At 41.6% G+C, this 19,958-nt stretch overlaps 2 protein-coding genes and 1 long non-coding RNA gene across 5 annotated transcripts in view; 1 reads left to right on the top strand and 2 right to left on the bottom strand.

The window, feature by feature from the left end:
- LOC143178082 (uncharacterized) overlaps window positions 1-4,375 on the top strand; it is a 108,895-nt gene extending 104,520 nt beyond the window's left edge. Inside the window, exon 3 of the long non-coding RNA XR_013001716.1 lies at window positions 4,245-4,375. This is a non-coding gene — a long non-coding RNA (uncharacterized LOC143178082). The remainder of the gene's footprint in view (window positions 1-4,244) is intronic.
- Window positions 4,376-8,974: 4,599 nt separating this feature from the next.
- LOC143177733 (uncharacterized) lies at window positions 8,975-10,120 on the bottom strand. The gene has a single exon (XM_076375839.1). It carries the CDS (start codon window positions 9,876-9,878, stop codon window positions 9,108-9,110), a length of 771 nt encoding a protein of 256 aa, XP_076231954.1. The 5' UTR covers window positions 9,879-10,120; the 3' UTR covers window positions 8,975-9,107.
- Window positions 10,121-13,335: 3,215 nt separating this feature from the next.
- Window positions 13,336-19,958, bottom strand: part of Raskol (Ras GTPase-activating protein raskol) — a 108,617-nt gene continuing 101,994 nt past the window's right edge. For 2 of the 3 annotated variants that reach the window (XM_076375838.1, XM_076375836.1), the window contains exons 6-10: window positions 19,359-19,763; window positions 18,592-18,758; window positions 16,898-18,517; window positions 16,113-16,237; window positions 13,336-13,622 (exon numbers count right to left, since the gene is read on the bottom strand). In XM_076375838.1, the coding sequence (XP_076231953.1) occupies window positions 13,352-13,622; window positions 16,113-16,237; window positions 16,898-18,517; window positions 18,592-18,758; window positions 19,359-19,763 (2,588 nt within the window). In that variant the 3' untranslated portion in view covers window positions 13,336-13,351. The remainder of the gene's footprint in view (window positions 13,623-16,112; window positions 16,238-16,897; window positions 18,518-18,591; window positions 18,759-19,358; window positions 19,764-19,958) is intronic. The other variant, XM_076375837.1, reaches the window with a different exon arrangement.

Raw genomic sequence — 19,958 nt, 5'->3', positions numbered from 1 at the left:
TGCGTTTATCTCTTCTCGACAGAAATTTTTCAAAAGTTTGTCATCAATCGCAATCCTGATAGAAAGATTATGCGCTCAGTAAATGCAAAATTGAATACAATAACTTATCAAAATTGTGCTCACAACGAAACAAAGATCGCCATTTATTGTTATTTCATTGAAATTCCTCTTGCAAAATAAACAAAATTGTATCTATGTATTTTTTAATTAATTAGTTTGAAGTATATTTTTGTATATTTAGAAAGTTATAAAGAATTAAGAGATTTTGAGATTTAGTTAAATTTAAAGATACTTTCTCGTGTTCAGAGATTCATCAAGTAGAAATACGTGAAATTTCGGAGACGCAGCGCTTCCAGAAAGTAGTCAACCATTTATTTGCATTTATTAATAATATACGCGTAATGAAACGAAATAAATTATGCTGATATAAAAATGATAGTTAACACACCAAATGACACTATGACAAATAGTGCATGTCATTTTAAAATTGTGCAATATATGGCCCCGTGGAAACAGGGGAAAAGAGGAAGCAAAATCGTAGTGATAACAAGTTCTGTAGACTGACCACAGGATGAGCAGCCAAAGAAGAAGAATGCGATTTAACTATGTTCTTTTCGAGGTCCAAGCGTCGCCTGAAGTTTAAGGTCAGAGTCAGATTTCGATGGTCTTATCGAGCCTCTAGATATCCCGCTTTATCATAGTCAAGTTTCAAGTTAACGTAAGCACTGTGTAAGATTCTATCGAAAACTATGTTTGTGTAATGAAAATACATATTTCGACAAGGTTAGCTGGTTTAATATAGAATCGAAACGATTCTTGAACCTTGAACCAAATAGTATACACATGTTACTTGTAGGTTATTATCTTTTGTTTCAACATGTGTGATACAATTCATTATTCTGTCTATGACAGAATTTTTATTCCTTAGGTTATTGTGAGAATTAAGCGAAGATTGAGACTGCGATCGATTATCTAAAGAAGCTTCGCGAATCGAAAGTATTTTGCTACATGTCGGAGAGAAACATTGTACTCGACGAAATCACGTTTTTAAATGAGGTCCTTTAAAGGGGAAATGGGAAATTAAGTAGAAAACAGGAAACGGGGGACTGAGTAGAAAACGCGAGACATGAAAGAGAACGTTTAATTCTTTCTTGTAAGAACGCAACTTCATTGAAGAAAATTCATTCGAGATAAGGTGCTCGGAGTAAATATTTAAAAAAGCAATCACGTTGGTAACGATAAAGAGGATGTTCAGCGCAAAATAAAAGAGATTAAAGGAAAAGCTCTAGTCTCTCTAAAGTCGAAGTGCTTAATTCTAATTTTTCTAGTTCTCTTAATTCTATAATAAAGAAAATGTGTATAGCGTATGTAGCCTTTGTTTAAATAGTTAATATGTAAACTGGTTGCATCACAGAATACGTAACCCGTTTAGTATTCATAGTAAAACTTCATGCAAGGTCAATCACTATGGCTCACAAAGAGAAAGGGAGATTTTTTCTTCAGTGTTTCTAGAAACATTCTACAAAACAACGATGAATGACCACAGCAAGAATTTAGTTATTACCACAGTATCCTTGACCATAGTCAAACCCAAAGAAATCAGTACCAAGTATCTGACCTACAATTCAACCCTCTCAAGTAAAACTAAAAATACAAATTCAATTTTGTAGACTTTAATTAATTCTTATTATACTACTTATAAAAATTGAAAATCCACAGATATGAAAATTTAATATTGTTCATGTTGAAAAAATAATTTTAAAATCTCTGAGCAACTCAACAAATTAGCAAGTGATTCTAATCTTTTGCTCACCATAGTCACAGAATTCACAGACACTACTCCTACCACTATTACCATTATTCCATCTCATTACAAACATTTTACATATAATATATTCTTTACTATGATAAAAGACTCCCCCCACAGAAAATCAGATTCAGCCAAGTCTGCCTCAACACCTGCCCCATTATCAGTCCCTCCCAAGTTCGTCAAACCAACCAGCAATCCCCTCGAGATAACCGCGCGCCTAGCCTCTAAAATCGAAGTTAGAATCGGGCAAAACCGCAGATTAATCGCGGGGGAGGAAGGGACAAAGTGAAAGGGAAACATTTTGCCTGTGGTCGAACGGAAAGACGTTAAATGAGAATTTAGGAAAACAGAGAAGGCGAAGGGCCAGCGATGGGCTCGCGGCTGGGCATCGATGTCTCCGCGCGAGGAAGACGGCGGTTGGCGCTGGCACAGCGAGGGACGAGGAACGAGAATGCAAACAGTGTCTCGGGGCAGCGATGTGGCCGTAATCAGAAAACCGCACGGTGGTTCGAGCGTTAGCAGCCAGTCCTTCATAGGACATTGACTTTGAGATATCGTCGGCTGGCTGCGACGACCGCTATCTCATTTCGGCTTATCGCACTTGTTTCGCTGTACCTTATCTGTTCGCCGCCTCCTTAAGTCACTTTCTCGCGGGCTGGCCTCGTGAAATCGTCACTGCGCCGCGGGGAAACTGAGGATCGCGACAGTTCTTGCGTAATGGGTTTCAGAACTGGCGATTCATTCGTACAGATTTTCTGGAGTCCCTCAACCTCTTGAGTTTCCACTTAACGTAGGTTCAGGACTTTGCTCGATGATTTAGGCTGGTGATAGAACTCGGGAGAACTGAATTGAGGGTGGATTGAGGTAATTAGGTAATTAGGAAATTAGGCAGGGGAAGGTTACGAATAAATTGCTGCTAACAATACAGCTTAAAATATTTAATTATTTAATTTCTAATACAGTGGAATGATTTTTGAGGAGTTAGTAATTCTTACAGGGATATAAAGATGTATTTAGATTTATCTCTAGTGTACACACAGATCTGGCTATTTGGAACGAACTTCAAACAGGAGCGTTCCACGAACGCTTAGCTGCTTTCTAAAAGAAATATTCCACGGACACGCGCGGTTTTATAATTTTTATCTCTCCCGGTAATTACCATCGATCGTATCTGCGGTTCAACTATTCGCGCCAAGGCAACATTGTTGTTTGCACGAATATGGTGATGTCATTGATTGTATTAGATCGAGGAGTAAGTTCACCTCGAATTTGGCAACTTAAGAATTTTAACATTCATTTACTTTTAGGATAATATACATATTACATTTCCTCCATTATTCGAGAAACTGTATATAATACAAAAATTCCCAAACAAAATGTAAGACAAGACTATTATTCTATTACTTAAAAATATTCAACACAAGAGAAATGTAAAATTCAAACTATTTTATTTAAAAAACCCACTTAACCTGATACTTACATTATACAGGGTGAGTCACATAACTGCATCGCCTGAATGTTCTTGCAAACTACCTGTTACATGAAAAAATGTTCCAAGCGAAAGTTGTTTGATATCGAAAGGAGCACACAATTCCATAATTATTTTTCCTACCAAACACCTTTCGTCTGAAATAGTTTTCATAGAACAAATAGCTTACAGGAGAACTCAGGTGATACAGTTGCGTGACTCACCCTGTATATTTTTTCAAGTCGTTCTCGTTTGTAGTCGGATATCATTATTGAAGCAAAAGTTAATTTAATGATTACGTGGGCGGTTCACGGGGGAGCGGCGCGAAATTATCGCGTAATCAACGACGCGTGTGTCGGACGATCGCTGAGAGCGCGAAACCTCCCGCAAGTAGCAACAACGATTCTAATTATAAGTCGAACTTCAATAGGCTTATCACAGCGAGGCAGGTGGCCCTTGCGCCGTCTGTTATTAATAAATATATGCTCGTTCTCTTGGCGATCGGTGAACCGCGACGATGCTGCACGGTGCAACGAGAAAGATCGGTTAATAAACCTTGACACCGATCGACAACGACCTGTCGTTTCCCGCGATCGCGCGGAAACAAGCGCGATTCAGAGAGGGAGTCGCTTTGTTGCAAATCGCTGCTACTCACGGCGAAGGATTGGATCAGGTGTGTGGAAAATTGGTTGAAATTTAATGAGATGGTGTTTTAATTAGATTTTTTTTTAAATATGTGTAGGTATTTGTAGTTAATTCTTTGGGATCTCTTCAAAATAATCATTTCAAAGTGGAATAATGTATTCATTAAATACTTATATTGTTGATTCCTCGTGTACTTGAGTATTCTACTGCCTACATTACTCAGTCATCTTATAGGATACAGTCGTTAGTAACGAAATAAAAGTAGGCGCAATATTTATCTCCGCTTTCCTACTGACGCACGTCTTCTTTTTCTGTTCACAGGTTCTTCACCTCATTCTTCTCGACTTACAGCTTCGCAGAAGAAACGGATGCCATGGAGATAATACGTTATCGGGGCCAAGGTGTTATTATCACATGACACCGTCATACCGACTGATTAATTATGAAGCAGGGTCACCATGAATCGTTGAACTCGATTTCACAATTACTCGCCACGTTATCATCGTGTCAGGTAACAATGAATAAATACCAACTATATTACTTGCGAGATATGATAGATACATACTATTTAGGTATAATACTTGTTAATAATACAAATCTAAATTTGATTAAAGTTAGACTACAGAAAAGAAAACACAAAGTATTTTTCTTTTCATTGATTTATTATTGAAAAATCTGTACAGTAGTTTATTATTACTTAAATTACGCGTTTAACGAGAGAAGTGCCCTTTTCCCTTAACTTTGAAAGTAACTCCAAACCTTTGGTCACCAGTGCATGTGCTCTGGGTAAATGAAACCTGAGAGAAAGCAGAAAACCATGTGGCATTCAACATGTTAACAACTTAATCTGGAAGACCGAAGGCAAGTTTTGTTCTCCATTACAAAGAAGACAGTCACACGACTTAGATTTTTTCGTTCCACCCTACTCAGCGAGCATCCAACGCCAGGGGACCCAGAGAAAAGGAGAAAGAGGAAGAATGAGAGTGACTGACCGGCAGGATTAATTCAACGCGTGAAGACAGGGACCGAGGACGTCACGTGCTCGTAAATCTGTCAGAACTCTTTAAGCGGTTATGATAGCTGCCTCGAAAGCCCCCCTTTTTTCTCCCTCCTGCTTCTTCTTGCGTTTCCTCGTGCCACCCCCTTCGCGTTGTCTTCATCGGAACCAGAGGCAACCACGGTCGTCTTTCTCTTCCTATTTTTTACTACTCCCATTCCACTTCTCCTTCGCGTCCTCCCGCGATCAGTCGCCCTCCCTCGATGCTCGTTGTGCTCTCCTTTTTTTCGCCACCGCCGCGATTGCACTTTCCCCGCCGTTTGAACCTTGACGACCCTCGCTCGGAAATATCATCGACACTGCCAAGTTCACTTCTGTTTACATTCGGATTGCATGATGACTCTGAGGGACAGGGAACCAGGGAACGGAGCGATTTCTCAATTTTTTTTTAATCCTAAGTATTTGGGGATGAATTGGAAACGTGGGCAGAGGGCGAGAACGTGAGAGGTACACGATTTACTAGGCTTAAGGATAGGTTTGGTCTATATTGTATTGTAATAATTCTGTATTCGAATATTTTACGAGTGTTATATTTTGTAAGTGGATACAATAAAGCGTTTCTTTAGCGCCTGTAATGGTAACCATGCATCCTGCGCGGTCATTAATATGTAACGTCGCCTTGAAACAAATCCTTGATGAATATCTACATTGGTAACGTTCATATCTCGATGTTAACAACGACTGGTATCTAATATTCTTTGTTGCGTATTATGTGTGCGTCGCAAGAAAATCTGCATGATCAAGATGTCAATTGTATGTATGTTTATCTGATTCATTCATAACAACTTTGATTAATAAATTACCATATTGCATTGCATATTTATGACTGCAACATTGTTGCTTTTCTTATTTACTATTTCAGCGTGAGTAAATCATGCAGGTAGGCGATTAACTTAGAAAACAATACTTGATGTTTGATCGTTTAAATGAGCCTGTCAGTGTACAATGTGAAATGTGAAAAATAAATTTCTTTTAATTTCAATGAATTTTCTGTGTTTTTTTTTACCTGTTACATATGTAGTTTCTCTTGTGGAGACTAATATTCCCCAGTAACGAATTATCGACTTTTGAGCAGCTTCATCGTCGAGGCTCCTGTCGATCAGATTGATTAGCAGCCGATGATCAGCCTTAAACTGCTGTTTGGACGGCAATACCTGACTGCCGCCGATAAACCTTCGGGAATTATGGCTAATACGATTACCCTCTTCGTGATTTGCGCAATTTTCCTGTCGCTGAGGTGATGGGTTGTCTTATGAAAATTGCTCCTTCCGACATGTACGTACAACTAGTTTAAAAGAGATTTTCCCACAAAATCGCATCATGCATATTAGAACTAGAACATCAAAATTAAATTTATTCTTATGTCAACTTAAATCTTTCAATCCATTTTTCATAAAAATATAGTTAATCGTATCACTACTGTTCAATGCCACCACAATATAGATACTCAACAGTGATATAAACAGTGATTCAACATTATTACTCAGCGGCACTACTCAAAGTAAGTACACGACACTATCATTCAGTGCTGCTACTTAGTAATACTAAACAGTAGTGCTAGGGTAAACACCTTTGCTCACTATTCCTATTCACCACTGTTACTTGACCCTACTTTTCAACACTATAACACAATACCACTCATCTGCACCATTCATCAACACTAGTTCTCGATAGTACTACTCGTAACTAGTATTAACATATCACTACTCATCGTCACTACTTAACGTCATTACTCATCACCACTACTCACCACCACTGCTCATCACCACTACTCATCACCACTACTCACCACAACTACTCACCATCACTACTCATCATCACCACTCATCACCACTACTCACCGCCACTACTCACCACCAGCACTCACCATCACTACTCATCATCACCACTCCTCAAGACTTCTTCCCAACAGTACTATACAACACTCCTATTCCACACTGCACATCAACAGTACTCCTCACTACTACTCAGATTTAACTTCCTTCTAACTACCTCGCTAAAAGAGAGATGTTAAGATATTTCAAAAATTCTAAAAATGCGCCTCGCGAAAGTAGGATTTGACAACCGGCGCCATCTAGCGGTGAAGACCTCGAACTCAAATAAGAAATTTTATTTTTAGTTCCACCCTTTCACCGCTAGATGGCGCCACTTGTCAATTCCGAAAAATTTCCAAAACTGCTCCTCGCGAAAATGGGAATTGACAAGTGGCGCCATCTATTGGCAAAACTCAGAACTAAAATAAGAAATTTTATTTTTAGTTCCACCCTTTCACCGCTAGATGGCGCCACTTGTCAATTCCGAAAAATTTCCAAAACTGCTCCTCGCGAAAATGGGAATTGACAAGTGGCGCCATCTATTGGCAAAACTCAGAACTAAAAGAAGAAATTTTATTTTTAGTTCCACCCTTTCACCGCTAGATGGCGCCACTTGTCAATTCCGAATAATTTCCGAAAGTGCTCCTCGCGAAAATGGGAATTGACATGTGGCGCCATCTAGCGGTGACACTTGGAACTAAAATTAGAAATTTTATTTTTAGTTCGAGGTCTTCACCGCTAGATGGCGCCACTTGTCAATTCCCATTTTCGCGAGGAGAACTTTCGGAAATTTTTCGGAATTGACAAGTGGCGCCATCTAGCGGTGAACACCGCGAACTAAAAATAAAATTTCTTATTTTAGTTCTGAGTTTTCCCAATAGATGGCGCCACTTGTCAATTCCCATTTTCGCGAGGAGCACTTTCGGAAATTTTTCGGAATTGACAAGTGGCGCCATCTAGCGGTGAACACCGCGAACTAAAAATAAAATTTCTTATTTTAGTTCTGAGTTTTCCCAATAGATGGCGCCACTTGTCGATTCCCATTTTCGCGAGGAGCACTTTCGGAAATTTTTCGGAATTGACAAGTGGCGCCATCTAGCGGTGAACACCGCGAACTAAAAATAAAATTTCTTATTTTAGTTCTGAGTTTTCCCAATAGATGGCGCCACTTGTCAATTCCCATTTTCGCGAGGAGCAGTTTTGGAAATTTTTCGGAATTGACAGGTGGCGCCATCTAGCGGTACAGGGTGGAAGCAAAAATATAATTTCTAATTTTAGTTCCGAACCTTTGCATACAGATAGCGCCACTGATGAGTTCCCCTTTGCGAGAGCGTAAAAAGACAGCAATTTGTGAAGATCTACTGTTGGGGACCGGCTTCTTACATTTTGGAAGTGTTTAGTAATAATGTTAAGTGGCCGCGATGTGTAGTGATGACGAACAGTGTTCTGAAGGAGTATATAGGATAGGAGAATAGGAGAATAGAAATGATGAGTGGAAGTGATGAGTAGAAGTGTTGTGTAGAAGTGTTGTCTAGAAGTGTTGTGTAGAAGTGTTGTGTAGAAGTGTTGTGTAGAAGTGTTGTGTAGAAGTATTGAGTAGAAATGTTGAGTAGAATTGATGAGTAGAAGTGATGAGTAGAAGTGATGAGTAGAAGTGATGAGTAGAAGTGATGAATGGTAGTGATGAGTAGTTATGTTGTGTAGTAGTGTTGACTATAGTTGAGTATAAGGGTAGCTACATTGTATATGGTCAAGACTTACCAATGTTGAACATCACCCAGTGTTGGTGGCGATCTAGATTGTCCAGGGGTCAAGTGGAATAAGTCCAGGATCTTTTTTGGATGGTCAAGGAATAGGTCACAAATAGTTTCGAGATAGCCCAGGGGTATAGTATACTGATAATCCAGGTAGTAGTCTGAGGCAGCCAAAGGGTTGATCAGGGATAGTTTAGAAATAATTCAGTAAGTCCCTCCAGAGGATCGCCAGGACCATCCGAACTCTCCAGAGATTCTCGATCGAATGAGGAATTGGACGTCCTCTGGAGTATTTATTCTCCCGACCAGAAGTAGCTTTAATTATTTAATTACCTATTTAATTATTGAATTATTGAATTATCTATTCGCACTTCACCTATACGCCGAATACTTTGTGGAGGTAGTATAAATAATCACGCAATGATATTGAAGCAATGTTCGGTTTTACTTTATTTCCAGGTATTCGTACAAAAAATTGTATTGATAGCATAAAAAAATAAAAATATATATATAATTTTAATACATAAATATTATTCAACTTTGTTATCTATACATACATTTATGCATTTACTTTTTCAGTCATAGATTCATCTTGTGTTTTATCTTGAGACATGTTTAAAACAGTCTCAACAGTGATAAGTTCCCTATACTTTTCCAGCATATCTACAAGAATTGGTTCCTTTATCAACATTGTATGGGAGGCAGCTATAAAGTTTAATATAAGCTGTTGCATGATGTTTATTTTTTGTATAATTATGTTCATCTGCTTTTTATTCCTAGCTTCATCAGGTTTCATTTCTTGCAACTTCTTGCTTTGTATTTCTTCCTGTTCCTCCAAGTACTTCCTATACCGATACAGTGAATTCCTAGACTGAATCTTCAGTTCCAACCGTTTTTGTAATGCTTCCTCTATCTCCTTTTGCAAAGACAACATATTGTCATTAATAGCAAACAGCTTACCCATAGAGGAATAGATTCTGTTTCTTATATCTTCATCTCCTTCTCTTCCTGCTAGACAACTTTGAATAGCATAAGAATGAAGACACAGCTTAACTGCCTTATCATTTATAAGAACTTTTGATGTTTCTTCATGTAATCTTGACATTGTTTCTTGTACATTCTCCTCTGGTTCTTCTTCACTTGTCTGAAATTCACTGTGTGCTTTGAGTAGTAGTAACCTAGCATTTAAATGTTTCAGTGTTTCTCTCGTGCTCTCAATTCTTTCCTCAATTGACTTCAAGTCTTCCAAAGAGACCACCCCAACAGGAAAATTGGAGACAGCACTGTTTAAGCTTTTCAGAGCATCTCTTAATTGATTAAACTCTGACATACTGGATAAGTTTGTACTATGTTTACTGTTAGACTTTGCAGCGTTTAGATTGTAAGGTACATTACCGATAATTAAGTTGTTTTCGTAAAGTGATGTTCCACTGAGGTGATGCGCTATGATAGTCTGTACTTTTCTGTAGTGCTTAAGAACTAATTATTAAATTAATAGCTAAATATAGAAGTAAATTTAACGCGAGCTACTCTATTTCTTCGGCATGTTCCGCCATGTTGTGGCCTTCAGATGCTATAACCACCTAGTGGCAACATCCACGAACTAAACTGCTATGTCGGAAGACATAACGGGTGAAGCAATACAACACTTTTTAAAACTAAAGATTAAAGTTTCAGTGCTGTTATTAAAATAAAACAAATCCTCAACCATGTCGATTAATAATAAACTCACAGATAATTTGTCTAATCATATTTATTTGTTCATGTACTGTTACTAATAGATGCTATACGCTTAAATACAGATGATGTATTGCAGAAACAAATATACCAAAAAACTTAGCAATGTACACGCTATTCAAGTCATTTTAAATAGATTATTTATCGTTTATCGATTACATCGTCCAACAAGAGGGGTCTAGGATGGGGGTGCAGGGAAGAGGGAGGGAAAATACCGTTAAATATATTAATTTCACGATGTGAACACTGAAGATTGAAAACAGTTTGAAAGATCCTGGTTGCGGAGAGTACAAAAAAAGAGAAGAATCGAAGGTGTAGGATCTCGTGAGGGAGGCGGGGGGGCTGGAGGTGAAAGAAACAGGGAAGATGTATACATGTATGTATATATAATATATATATATATAATATCTATACAAAAATAATCGGCGGAAGGCGAGAAAAATTAAAACGCTTGTACAAACGCCCGACGATAAACTATGATACAAGTTCGACGAGAATAATACTTTTCTTCTTTCAATGAGATTAGACTGAATCCATAATTTCTTCTCCATTCACACGCTCGCATACCGATCATTTGCACGCACACAGACACACACATTCTCTCCCGTGTGTCCTCTTCGACACCCTCGCGCGCAATCACTCGTTCTCTCTCAGTCTTTCTCACTACATAACGCCTACGATCGATAATTGCTTTTGCTGTGGTGTAAAAAAAAAAAAAAACACAAGAAGAACAAGAAGAAGCGTAACACGCTAACGCTCGCGAACGGAAACGAGACCGTCAAAAGTGTGTTCTAATTGTCATGCAGAACGCTTTTGGCTGTGCGAAACTAATTTAAAAAAAAGTGGGAAGGGGACAAGATAAAAGAAAGGAAAGAAGATCGACACGCGAAGCCTCGGGGGATGCCCTCGATAAAGTCGCGCGCGAATCGTCCCGCGAGTTTCGCGAATATTCTAGCGTCGCGCGCAGCGACCTCTTCATCCGCTCGACGCCACTGTTTCCGGTTTCGGCGCAACGGCGCGGCACGCATCGACGAAACGAAATATCTTACATAAATCTCGATGCTCTCTCTTTTTACAATGAAAACCTCTTTATCATCATCTTTGGTAGAAACTACTAAATAAATATTGTCACTTAGAGTAAGACTCGGTGTGTTTGGATCGAACACGCGTGCAAGCTTCCTCTCGCAGGGTTGCCAACCGAATTCGAGGACACTGTCGGCGGGTTCTCCCTGGCCACCGAATTCTTCCGAACGATTTCTTCCTTTTTTCTGGCGCGACGAGCTCGCCGCGAATCAACTGGAAGGATGACGCGTCGTCGGAAGGACGTTTATTTCTTTTTTTGTCGATTTAAAAAAGCTACCACGCGGATAATTCGGTAGGTCTTTGCGTAAATGAAAGGATCGCGTGTCCACCGTGCAACCAGCGGACGCTTAAAAAGGAAACTAGAAAAATATACACGCATATACAAGGTGCCCTGAAGTACAACTCTTGGTGCTTAAGGATGTTGCCACGCGTCGCTGTGGCGAACGCTGATATTTTATAGTGCGTATAGTTTTCGTACGATCATGCTAGACGATTACGGTGCTGCATGCGGCTGTGCGTTAAGGTTAGGGTGCGCAAGTAATGTCACGGTTTCAGATGGATGCAGCTGTGCATGTAAATGTGTTCAACTGGGATAGAAAAGGTCTTGAAATATAACATTAAAGTTGCTTCTTCATTTCTATGTATTCCGCTTGATGGGAGAGTAAGTAGTTAGAAACCATATGTCACAAATGAAGGATCCCCCCGTTTTGCATTTACTTATGAATAGTAGAACACTGTGGGCCCAGAGATTTCTTTGAAGTCTTCGATCACTTTCAATTAGAATACATAGAAATGAACACAAATGTTGCATCTTGAATTTCATGCCTCCATTACGAGTTTCACTGCAAATCTCAAGCCTTCGATCCAAGTGAAAATCATGATCATTACTTCTTCCACAAGGGGAATCAGGCTCAAATTATAGAGAGCGATGAACACGAACGAAGTACAGAATAATGAAAGCTAATTTATAATCTCTTGACTCCATTGGAATGTAAGTGACTTTCAACAACCGCAGTAGCTAAAGAATAAATCTCTGAAACTTAATTGAAAAGATACCTTCATTTCTCAAGAAGCTATTAAAAGAAATAAACTTTGATCCTTCATCCTTAACTCTCCTAATCCAACACCCAGAATACTCCACATTCTGTCCATACTCATCGCCTCGCATAATTCAACCTCCTCCAAAAACGCTCGTTCATTTCCCTTGTTAGACCCTTCACATACGCTACGTTAAAAAAGTGAAACAAAAAGTAAAAAAAATCGAAAAGAACTGAAACATCGTTCACCGTCTAGCGGAGGTTCGTCTTCCCCATTTTCAGTACTTTCATCCACTGCTAGACGAGTCGATCGACCTTCTGGCCACTCGTTTCACCGATTCCTCAACACCCGTCCAACATCTCAGACCCTCCACGTGTCTCTTCAACACGTCGACTTTCCTGTTCGTTCACGGCGAACGAAGAAAAGTTGCTGGCCAACAGATCCTGAACAAGAACCAGAGTCGATCGACGGGTGCCTTGCTCCCCTGGGTACAAATATAATCCTAAACGCTACGTCACGTTAAGTCCGACGCAAATTATCTAGTTAATCCGTTTGCCTATTTACTAGGTAGCCTCTATTTACGCACGCCTCTAATTGTCTCAACATCCTTCTCTTTGTTCGCTCCCATGAGCCTCCCGATCACCTAGGTTCCTCAAACCTAGCGCGCTCCCAAGAAGACCTCATGGGTCTGCAGGTCCCAGGCGACGATCGATGACCAAATCCTCGAGGAGACTCAGGGGAGGATCACGCGCGTCTACCTCATCTATTCAAACCACGAAACTACCCTTCGTGTCTCAGATTCTACTCTCGAGTGACCCTCTCGACCCAAGTCTCCTGACATCGATTGTCTCCTAAGGATCCCGCGATCGCCTGTCGCTCTCGTTTCCTCGGTTCACCGGGCCTGACGCTGGTCCTGGGTCAGAGGGCCCCAGTGAGTCCAGCGCTTCAACAGGACGAGCTCTTCAGCTCGCCGATGTCGGCGATGTTCTGCAGCAACGCCGCAGCCTCATTGCTCGACGCGGTCTTGGCGTTGTACCGTTGCTTCAGGGTGCTCAATGCGGACAACAGTCTTGTGTTTGACGTCATCAGACGCGAGTTCGCGGCGTCCAGGGCGGCTATTTGTTGCTCCTGCGCGTCGATCACGCGCTGCTTGTACGACAACGCGGCCGACATCTTCTGTTGCTCGCGACGCAGCTCCTCCTCCACAGAGATTAACCTACAATGACCAAAATGAATCATTGGTTTAGATCGACGGGCCACGGGGAGACGTTGGAGGTCTGTTCTGCGGTCCACGTCCTCACTTTGCCATGGAGCATCCTTTATCTTGGTGCCAATAGGTCCTAAGACTGGGACTCTGTTAGAGGGACTTTGAGTTTTACTTTGAACCTTGCTTCGAGGCTTTGAGGTCTCTTTAGACTCTACAAAATTGAGTTCAGATTTTTGGAATCTTTTCTGAGGGAATAGAGGATACTGCCATGGCGTTGAGCACACACGGAACTTAGCTTCGCCTGTTAATTCTCTCTATGGTTCTAGCTCTATGCCTCACGTTTTCTCTAATTAAATTTGGATCTATACATTAGCTCGGATCTATCAGTGTGATAGACACGTTGCGAATCTAGGCAGGTGGCGAGTTCAGAGAGATTTCACAGGGAGCTTAAGGAGGATCCAAGCGCATCACGATGCATATTCAAGAAAAGAACACCAACGTACTCGTAAACGAAATTCAAAGGAAGCAGCGTGAGTGTGTCTGGTGCAAAATATCCATACGCTCGGACAACCAAAGAAAACAATCAGACCAAGTGCATGGTTATACTGGAGAGGCTTTTCTCTTTCGTCAAAGAAGCAAGGTGTTCTGCTTTCCTGCGATCAGTCGCAGTGGGCTGTGGTGGTAGTTTAAGTGTGTGAGTTAGGGTTAGCAAGAAACGTTCAGGACACTCAATAAAGTAGCATCAGCGGTTAAGAGTAGATTAATTTGCATACAATATAGCAAGTTACGATACTGGTTAAAAAAGATATGGAAGCAAAAGCAGAGATACTATAATATACCTTGAATTTGTTAAAGTTACTTAACACACATATATAACACTACTAATAAAAAAAAAAAAACCTTGTTTCTGACCACTACTGTAGCTTGTTACCACAGTACCGTTATTATCATCCTGAGCATTTCCATACTGAGACACGCTACACGTCTGGCACACAAAGTCGTTGGTTGCAGAGTAATATCCGTGCAGAAAGGTGAAACAGAATCGAGATGTGTATAACGCGAGAGGCTGTGATCGGTGATAGAATTTTCGTGGATGGTGGCTGAGAATGTAACAGACTGATAGAATGTCTTTGGACGGTGATGTAAGTACGCGGTGGAGGGTGGTGGTGAATGCTTTTCGTCGAGCACACGAGTTCAGAGTACAATCGGGTGAGCTTCAACAACATATCTAAACGTCGTATCGGACAATGGCGACACTTCGTGGCGACAAGTATATAGTAATATTGCTCGCGTGTCGTTTATCAGAGTAAACCAAGAAATATAACGATGAAATATATATAATGTATAATATTATGCTATATAAACGTGTGACGTAAAAACGTAAGGAAGCTTAGAAATATAATTGACTCTTACACCAAGGTCCAGATCAAGCCAGAGTATACCAAATGCAGCGGATAGAATGCACAGGAACACACAATCAATTAAACATACATTATTTCGAGAACAGTAGCCGAGTTTTTGTTACGAAGTTATGGGTCAGTGGTTCTCTCTAATCCCACTAAGCTTATTTTCTTGTATGCAGGAGAAAATAGATTCTCTGTATGTTTGCTTTTATTTACACTTTGGCTCTATGTATATGGCTACTGGCAGACAGAGCTGAAGAAGAATGGTGGGCTTGGAAGTAAGGGAGGTGCCTTGGAAATAGTCCTTTACTAAACTTTTAAATATGTTCGTCGCCATGTTCTATAAAACTGATATAGTTCAGAGGGAACAATTCTTTTTCACATGAGTCTCATACTCGATGCTTGAATATTGAGCTATCAGTCACAAATTTAAAGCTATGTCACGAATACTTTGTATTTCATTAAACACTAAGTGCATCCTAAAATAAAAAATACAAATATCCTCTATAGCAATTCATACATAAATTCTATCTCAACTTACGTCGATTATTCCCACTTATAACTTCAGAATATCACTCAAAAACCTAGATCTCAAAGTGACATCATCACTAGCCTCCCATGAACTACTTTCAAGGCACCACTGTCTTCCTCAAACTACCTCCAATATCCCTCATCCCCCCTAATCCAAACAAAATTCACCCAGACCAATCCCATCCAGCTCTGTCTTCCATTCATCGAATCACGTTTCACCATCGTGCATCGACCTCGAGCGTCGCGTATCTCGCGTGAAGCAAATGATGAAGAGAACTGCGCAAAGGGTCGTCGAGGTGAATCGACGTCCCTTGGGGTCGTTTTCGCGACAGACGCGTGGAATGAATCGCGGCGAAGTCAGAAGTGAGGGAAGAGAGAGGATGGAAGAGAGTCGAGGTGGTCGAGTATGAGAGAGGGGAGGAAGGCTTCGAGTGAAACGCAGAGAGAAACGTGGTAGTCAGATATATCGGGGTGATTGGGGGGGTCTGGGTTGGGTCACACTCAGGCAAAGAATCGTATTCTTCGATGGTGGGGGTTAGTGGCCGTGTTAATGAGGATTAAGTACCTGGAAATGATGCTCTTCATCTTGGTATCCGATGCAATGCCGTCTATATCTGTATCCTCGGTTGCGCCTAACCGGGCCCTCAGTCGATCTACGCTACTCTGCAGCCTCTCGATTTCCACTTCGTACTGGAAACGAAGAGACGTGGCGTTGTTAGTTACAAGACACACATGGTAGAGACAGAGAAAAAGAAGACAAAGCCGCGAGACGGTTTTGAGAGCAGGCGTTCTGTTAGACGACAGAGAGTGTAGAAAGAAATGGCGCGCGGAAAGAGGAACTTGTTATTCACAAAACGTTGCGACGATTTATGTACATGGAACAGTTAAAGGCGAATCGAAAATTTTAAGTTCCTCTTTGGTCTCGAGATTCTTTGGGCTAATAGAACGCTTGTGGTCGATGTCTTCTCGTCTCCTCTGCGGCTGGAATTTTGGAAACTAATGCTGGAATATATTAATGATTTGCATTTGATGTCTTGAATGGCGAATAAAAAATTTTTATGGAATTTTCTTCTGCTTTATTTTTCCTGTTTCAAAGTCTCCTATAATATCCTCCTCTTGTTGCTCTATGCATCATTCAAGAAACCAAATGTTAATACACTCGCAGCCGTTGATGTGAATTTATACAATTTCGTTGCTGAATTATCATGAAAGTATAATCTGTCATAAGCTCCCCAAATTTTACAATTTTTATTCTTATCCTATTTCACTGAAAAATTCTGTGTTAAGTAATTTTAAAAAAGGCTGCGAATGTGTTATTAAACTTCTATATACAATTACACGCTGTATTACCTGGTCAATACTTCGATGACTGCGAGATTTGCTCCTCCTGGTCGTGCAGCTTTCCTCTTCACTGGTGTCAGACAGGTCCCTCGTCGAGTCTAGTGACAGCCTTCTCCTCAGTTTCGTGCAGCAAGCGCTCTGGTTCTGGTCTGCGTTATTCCTGTGCGTCTGGTTAGTCTGCCTCCACTGATTTTGATTATTCCTTTGGAGATTCCTGACGTTATTCTGAGGTGGAGGCGATGGACTAAGATCGACGCCTCGAACGCCTTCGACGCCACCACCGCTGCCTTCTCTCTCCTCGGAGCTACTGCTACCTCTCCTGCCACTTCTCCCATGGTTTGGTTCCATATGATACACAGGATTAGCGAAAGCCAGCGGCGCAGCGCTGAGAATGTGCGCGTTCGCGTTGTTGCTGCTGAGATCGACAGGGCTGGAGCTCTGGCTGTACGCAGCAAAGCTTTGGTAGCCTGAGGAAGCAACGTTGCTCAGCTGGGAGATAGATATCTGGGATCCCTTCTGCGATTTGGACTCCGAGACCTCGTCGTCAGCATACCTCAGCAAGTCTGACAGCTCATCGAGATTGCCATTGGCAGTTGTGTTATTGCTAGTCTTATTAGAGTAATTATTATTCGGCTGGTGATTAATCGAGAGAGTCAAATTCGACGTGGGGTTCACGACGACGTTAGCGTTCACAGTAGTCTTCGAGACGTTATTATAATTCTGATGCTGCGTCTGGTTTGCGTTCTCCTCCTTGTTACAATGATTCCTGCTCGCCGATCTCGAGACGTTATAATTATTATGATTATAATTATCCTCTCTGTCATGGATATCCAAGTTCTGGAGTCGCGCTATATTATGCCGATGATTCTGCTGCTGCTGCTGCTGCGACACGATGGTGCAAATGTTCGACTGGTTATTCTGAGACGTGGTGATGTTGTAGTTCGAGTCCTTCAGGTTGCTGTGGCTTTCAGATCGCGTGGGGCTGGTGGGATGTGTCTGGCAGTGATTCACGTTCGCCAAACTCGCGCTGGCTGTCAGTCTGTATCCGCCTCCAGTCCTGTTCGACCCAATCGCCCTGTGCTGTCGCACTATCGGGGTCGGCGAACGAGAGACGAAGGCAGGGGGCTCCAGGGGGTAGTCGTCGGTGGTGATCTGCAGCTGGAGCTTCCCATTGGTCGGCATGTAAGCGTTGCGAGGGAGAGTGGCTGCCCTGGCCACGTTCGGACTTCGAGAACTGTTGTGGCCTAGAGTGTTCGACTGCAGCACCTCGTTGCTGTCGCGAATGGTTCCATTGAGGGTGCTGTGGTTGCTCAGCGTTGACGTCGCTGAGACTGAGAGATTCGTGTTGCTGTTCGCGATCGTTGGGTCGTTGTAGCGGAAGATGTTGTTCTGGAGATTGGGGTAGCGGTGGGCAGCTGGCACTGGGCTTGGGCCTGGTTGGTCCAGAGCCAGAGAGATCCTGTCCAGGATCTCTGGGAGCCTCGACGGGGGCAGTGACGAGGAAGACGTGGTTATAGTGACTAAGCTCTCTCGTAGGAGCGCGTGCAGGAGAGACAGTTGCTTCCCCAGGTCTATGTAGCCGTCGAATTCGAGGGAATTGTTCGCTGGCGCGTCCTTTGGTAATGGGCTCTGCGAAGACACGATTTGATTGTCAGTAAAGTATAGTGGGACTTACTTGAATAAGAAAATCGATTTTCACGTACGCTGATCAGCTGAAGGAAGGTTTTCATGGACGGAGCTTCGCGCTCTAGGAGGTCGTTCATGAATTCCATGAAATTCTCCTTCCCTTGGAACCTCGTGAAGTTTGCCAGCGTTTGGAGCGTCTTGGCCACGAGGGTGAGATTCCTCGCTGCTTTTTCGTTCGGGTATTCTGCAACAAAATATAATTGTCTTAATATCTGTTCAACAAAATATAATTGTCGTAGTATCTGTTCACTATTATAGTGTCCTGGTTTTCAATTTCTAACAAAGTCTACAGATTATACATGCAGCTGCGTAATATTATAGTAAACTAGATAATGCAAAATACCAGAGACGATAAATTCTATTATTAGTGATCCGTTGCATCCGCGTCAGTTATAAAAAAAGCACCACTTATCTTATCCTTTGAAACTCATCCTCCGTAATAAAAACATTTATAGTACAAGTTCAGAGTGAAGTTTTTCTACTCTATGAGGCGTGAAACTATAAGCTTCTATACTTTACTTAAGATATACTTGGGAGCAAATGATTATTAACCTGATAGTTATAGGAAGGTCAAGGAAATGCTTCTCTACTTTTCTTATGAAACCTTTTTCTACGCAGCACGTTATTAGTATTTCTTCATACATGTTACTTGGCGAAGGTAGTACCGTTTTTGACTCTTAGAATTGGGTCCAAAGATAATTGCTCCCAATTTTAGTCGTGAGTTGGATCTACAGTACCATCTACAATTTTTATTATAATAAAGAGGTGTTAATTATCCACTCACCATGCGTGATATTGAAGAGAGACGGGCTGAGAATGGCTGGACAGAGGAATCTGAGGAATATCGACGCTGAGATCAGATTGTCGGCAATGTCCTCGCGACCCATGTCGGCCAAACGTTCACGGAATATACGGAAGCACTCGCGCAATTCGAGAGGAAAATGAGCGTGGCTGGCCAGTATCCTGCTCCACGCGAGCTCCACGGCGTTCCGTAGATTCTGCTGTTGCTTGTGAAGAGCCGCCACTGAGGCAACCTTCAGCGGGTCCACCTCGCAGTCGCCACCCTCTACCGCGCCCCTCACCACAGCACCCAAGGTCTCCTGCAGGTACCTATCGCCCGTCAACTTCAGGTAGGCTTCCATCGCCTTCGTGGCTAAGGAATTTCCTCGAAAGGTGAGCCTCTCGTCGTCTGAAATTCAGAGTTTAACATCCGTGAAGAAAGATTCGGCTGGAAAGGTTTAGCTTATTTATTCGTTACGTTTGGGCTGGAAATAAATTTTGTTGGTTATTATTTGTTGTTAGGAAGTGTAGTGACTGTAGATTTGGTTTATTAAAAGTTCCCAAGCAAAGTATACACTTTGAATGAAAAGTCTACCTTGGGTAG

Source organism: Calliopsis andreniformis, chromosome 4, assembly GCF_051401765.1.
Source record: "Calliopsis andreniformis isolate RMS-2024a chromosome 4, iyCalAndr_principal, whole genome shotgun sequence".
NCBI classification, from domain to species: Eukaryota; Metazoa; Arthropoda; class Insecta; order Hymenoptera; family Andrenidae; genus Calliopsis; species Calliopsis andreniformis.
The sequence above is the reverse complement of the archived record's forward strand: the minus strand, read 5'-3'. Positions and strand labels throughout refer to the sequence as shown.